The 5405-nt window shown below is 42.8% G+C and overlaps 1 protein-coding gene across 3 annotated transcripts in view; it reads left to right on the forward strand.

The window, feature by feature from the left end:
• MCU (mitochondrial calcium uniporter) overlaps positions 1–5290 on the forward strand; it is an 81254-nt gene extending 75964 nt beyond the window's left edge. For 2 of the 3 annotated variants that reach the window (XM_064429862.1, XM_064429864.1), the window contains exons 6-8: positions 410–613; positions 2091–2207; positions 3342–5290. In XM_064429862.1, coding sequence (XP_064285932.1) covers positions 410–613; positions 2091–2207; positions 3342–3458 — 438 coding nt within the window. In that variant the 3' untranslated portion in view covers positions 3459–5290. Of the gene's footprint in view, positions 1–409; positions 614–2090; positions 2208–3337 lie in introns of all 3 variants that reach the window. The other variant, XM_064429863.1, reaches the window with a different exon arrangement.
• Positions 5291–5405: the final 115 nt, after the last annotated feature.

Here is a 5405-nt window from a genome sequence, read left to right on the forward strand (position 1 = left end):
TCCCTGGCATGCTTCATATAGTTTTAAGATCACTGAACTAAGTGTTTACCAAACCACGTCTGCTTCTGGTTTCTGTGGAAATATTTTGTTTCCTTGCTTCAAGTAGTTGGAAATGAGCTTGTTAGTAAATAAAGGCTGAGACTAATGCAACAGAACATCTCTGAACGTAGAGAAGTAAATACTTTCCTGAGGCATTCAGAGCATGCTCAGAGTAAATATAGGTGACAGCAAGACAGTGATGGAAAAGAAGCTGAGGTTTGTTTGTGTAAGCATCATGCATAATCAAATCATGTTTCAAACCACTTAATGTTGCTATTAATATAAGGGACTGATTTTACATTATTATCTCTTAACAATATTAACATAATTACTTCTGAGACTGCAAGATGTGTGTTTCTGCCTTCTGCAGGTAAGGATGGAGCTCAGCAGGAAAGCAGAGAAGAGGACAACCTTGGTGTTGTGGGGAGGCCTGGCCTACATGGCCACTCAGTTTGGGATTCTGGCCCGCCTCACCTGGTGGGAATACTCTTGGGACATTATGGAACCAGTCACCTATTTCATCACCTATGGTAGTGCCATGGCAATGTATGCTTATTTCGTAATGACCCGCCAGGTAGGACTTGTTGTGCTGATATTGACACTTCAGTAGAAGACTTTCTCTGGGCTCTACTCCCTAGAAAAATAGCAAAGTTGTGCCTGGTAGAAGCTGCTTAGCCCCTTCTTTATCCTGTTGGAAATCAGATGCTACTTGTTTCATTGTGCTGGCCAGGGAGGTGGTGTGTGGCTGTGGGGTGTTCTCATGGTGGTCCTGGCTGGTTGTCTTACCAGAAATGTTTTTCTGTGTTTGGTGACTGACTGCTGTAGCCAGATTCCTTTCTTGGCAGTGCAGACAGGTTTGGCCTGAGACACCTTCTGAGCTTCAAGGAGCTTCTCATGTGCCATGCTGACCTTTTTAAGGAGCCCAAGGATCAGGCATCTTGTTGGAAATGGCTTTCACAGATCTAGCCTCCTATCCAGATGAAGAATCCATCTCTGGATCCTTGTAATTGTGACAGATTCTCTATGGATTTTCTAGTGCATCGTTTTTTGTCTCATCAGTTCCCAATTCTGCCTAAATAATGAGGAAGGAGGGGCTCAAAGTGTCTCTGCTGTCACAGGGCCATCAGAACAGATGCTGCAGGTGTTCTAGCGTGGTGTCCCAAGGGTCTGTCAACTGCATCATTTCAGGGACAGTATTTATAGCTTTTCTCTCTCCTTTATTCCCCACAAACTTGTCAGTACAAAATGTTATTTCTTGTTGTCTCTGCAAGGAAGTGTTCACACACGGGACAGGAAGGAGGAAGGTGCTGGTAACTCACTGCTGGAGTGTAACAAATGAGTAGAGAAGCAAATGTCTGACTTTGCTGGGTCTGGCTGGGGTAGAGTTAATGTTCTTCAGAGCAGCTGGTGTGGTGCAGTGTTTGGCATTTGTGGCCAAGACAGCCTTGGTAACACAGCAGTGCTTTTGCTGTTGCTGAGCAGTGCTGGTACAGCATCTAGGCCTTCTGTGGTTTTTGTTCTTCCCTGCTCTGCCCCCTCCCAACCCTCTTCTTCCCATCCCTGGGCATAGGCTGGGGGTGGGTGAGGTGTTGTGAGGGAGCACATCTGGGACAGCTGCCCTGAACTGACCATACCACCTGATGTCACATTTTGCAATAAATTGGGAGGGAGTTTCTCCAAAGCAGCTGTTGCTTAGAGTTTGGCTGGCTTTGGTCTGCTGGCAGGAGATTGCTTTTGCATCACTCCTATATGGTTGGTTTTTTCCCAGTTATTAAACTGTCTTTAACTTTACACTTAAATCTTTCTTGTTTTTTTCCTACCTTTGGATTCTCTTCTCTCTCCCATCCAGCTGTGCAGCAGTGAGTGACTAGGTGGGGGTTTAGCTGCTGGCAGGGGTCACCCACCACTGTGTGAGCTTGGAGCAGGCTTGTGCCTTCTGTCAGGAGCTGGTCATTCTCCCAAAAACACCTGAGACATACTGTGCTTATGGCATCCTCTGCTGCCTCCCTGCTGTAGCTTTATTCCTATTTTCTCTCCTTTTTTCTCTTTAGGAATATGTTTATCCAGATGCCAGAGACAGACAGTACTTATTATTTTTCCATAAAGGAGCCAAAAAGACACGATTTGATCTAGAGAAATACAATCAACTCAAGGATGCAATTGCTCAGGTAACAAGAGTTTTTCCAGAAACAAGATAAAGAAATTACTGCTTGCTAGCTCTTCATTACTGTTAATAGACACACCTCAAGCAAGAATGAATGTATTGTAAGTTTTCAGCCCATTTTCCTGTCACAGCCCCACTGCAATCACTAAACTGGCTTTGATATTACCAGGAACAGAACTGCTGGAAGTGTAAATCAACATGAAACCCATATCAATCTTTAAGGGCCTTTCAGAAACTGCTGGTAAATCTTGAGTTGCTTCAGACTCTTTATGCTTCAGAGGAGCCTAATTCAAGATTTCTTTGCTTCTCAGCTCCTACACACCAGATGGATTTAGTGAGGAATGAAGTCTTGCATCCATTCAGTTCAGGTCTTCCTGACATAGCACTTCAGTGCAGTCCTGGAAAATAATGTTCTGAAAATGTAGCTGTATTGTTAAAGTCAGTGGGGGCAGATTTCTTAGACTCTGGAGACAGACCCTCTTAACAGATTATCCACAATGTGGGATCTGTTCAGCAGAGGACAGAGATGTTTCCTTGTTTTTCTTATTGCAGAAGGATGGTGTGAGCAGAAAAAGCAGAGTTACCACATTATTGTTCACTGCTCTCTATCATCCTTTATTCCCAGGCTCTGGAAATGGCAGTGTAAGATATCCAGGGCAAGAGGAGATTTACCTCTGCTTTGGAGAACAAACTGCGTAAGGAAGTTCTGGGGTTTCTTAGGCTGTGTTGAATACAGATGGCCATATTTTCCTGGAGCTTTTCTTCTAGAATCAACCGTCCCTAATAATCGAGTTGGGATGTTGGTTTGTTGGGTTTTTATTGGCTTCTTTTAAAAAAAATATTCCAGTGAATTTATGGGGATCCAAATCTCCCCTACCCTAATCCTTTAAGTGGTTGCATACAGACAACTCCAGAGAAATACAGCAGAGAATGGTTTTTGTAAATATGAACTTTCAACTTTATTTCACTCTTTGGGCTGTTGGGATTATTAGGATGAGATATTTGGTGCAGGTTTCCTGCTGGACAGGGAAAAAACAAGGAAATGTGGGAAAGCTTTTCTTTCTCTAAAGGGAAGTAGTATTGGGGGAAGTTGTTTTGGGAGCTTGTGCTTTATAACGTGTCTTTTACTTTTAGGCAGAATTGGACCTTAAGAGGCTTCGAGACCCACTGCAAGTTCATCTGCCCATCCAGCAAATTTCTGAAAAGGACTGATCAGCAAAGAAGCTCTGAACCCCAGCAAAAAACCTGTTCATAGCTCTTGCCTTTTTTAATTAAAGCATTGCAGGTGGAAGCTGGGATGTGGTGTGGGGGGTGGAGGGTTTTTACCTTTAATCAAGACAAAGGACTGTAAAGGGGGAAAATCTCTTAAATCTGAAGATGGGACATTGTGGAATGTTAGTTCTGAAAAGGGCTTGGCAAATAGTCACATTTTAAAAACTGTCAGAATGGCGATTGTGTACAAATACAGGATTGGGAGGTTCATGAAGAGAATGTAATGCTGGGGTGTAGGGGTGTCTTCTTCCAGCTTTGCAGGGTCTGCCTCTTGATAAGACACCAGCAGCCTGCTTAGCTTTTTAAATTTTCCTTTACCTGATTCCAATCTCTCTTTCTCTCTTGAAAAAAAACAAAAGGAGAAAAAAAATAAATGAACAAAGAATCCAAGCCACCTGGAGCTCTGGCTGGTGATCAGAACTTGCACTCCACCGCCATTAACACGCACACTTCTGGTCAGACCTGGTCTCTTTTATAAAGTTACTACAAGACTGCTTTCTACTGGAAAACCGTGAGCTTCCCCTTCCCAGCCCACCCCCTGTGCTCCACTGACTTCCTCCTTTGCTTATTTGTAGCACAGATTGGTTGTAGCCCAGTGAGAGAAGGAATGAGTTTTCTCCTGGACATTTGATAATGGATGTTTTGGATTATTCCCTAATAACTCTCGAAACTTTGCGTCCCAGTGCCCTTGAGCTCCTCCTAGAAATCCATGGCAGCATTGCATGAGCGGTTTTTTATATTCAGTCTTAAGGCAGGGAGGTTCCCCTCTTCCTACCCCAAATCTGAGAGCCACCTGGACTATGAAATTAGGAAGGCCTTAAAGGATTACAAAGCTGTTGCCAGAATCATGACTCCTGCTTTAAAATGGACAGTTTTGGAACATGGAATAATGAAACTCGATAGTCGACTGCTTGTGTAATGGGATAGAAGGTTTCACATATTGTCAAAGCATTTCCCTTGCCCAGAGGCTTTCTGAGAGCCTGGGGGTCTTACAGTGTAAGACACAGAACTGCTTGGGTTTCCCCTGATGAAGTAGCTTTAAGTGAACTCTGTGTCCACAGGTCAGAATTTCTTAGGAGTGGCTAATGACATCTCTTGTTCTTAGCTAAAAAGAAATAAAGGAAGGAAGGTCAACCCATTGCCCTCTCTCTTAGCCAAGGCTGGCTGCTTTCTAAGTAGATAAAACATCTCTTCACTCAAAGCAGGTCAGTCTGGTTTAGCACCCTGCTGATAAATGCTGTGGAGACAGGATGAAGGTGGGAGAAGGACACTAAGCTTTATGTACAGAAAGGCTGGCTGCTTCTTTTTGATGTTTCACTACTACTCCTCACTGTGTCATGGAAAGAGGCTTCTGGGATTTTTTTTTGGAGAACCATGTTTTAAAAATATAGGAAAGAAAATAATTCAGTATTAATTAGATGCCAGGTGCCTTGCAGATGTGGAAACACAGCTGGGATTGCTGCCTCTTCTCACTCAGTGGCATGTTGGACCGAATGGGTGCATGTTTCTAGTTTTGTTTTTTTTTCTTCCCTCCCCTTTCTCCTCTGTCTTTCCATTTAATTACATTGTGTGATTATTTTTTATCTGTTTTATCATGTTTGTGTGATGAGTTTTAAAAGGAAAAAAAGTGAACACAATCCTGTAGCTGAATTCTTGGTGTGTGTTTGGGATGAGGGAGGGAGCATGGAGAAAAGTCCTTCTTTAAAAAAAGAACAAAAAAAAACCTGAACATGTGTAAAATCCTGTATCATTTATGAAATATGTATAAAAGAGCAATGTACTTCTGGAACAATAAATAACTATTCAATTTTTGAATCAGTGCTCTTGAATAATGTTATTTTCCCCAGCTGAGAAGAGAATATTCCCCGTGTGGCAGCTCTCTCCTGAGTTTCCTTCATTTCTTTTTATTTAGGTTGTGTCTTCTTGACTG

The sequence above is a fragment of the Passer domesticus genome, chromosome 8, assembly GCF_036417665.1.
Source record: "Passer domesticus isolate bPasDom1 chromosome 8, bPasDom1.hap1, whole genome shotgun sequence".
Classification (NCBI taxonomy): Eukaryota; Metazoa; Chordata; class Aves; order Passeriformes; family Passeridae; genus Passer; species Passer domesticus.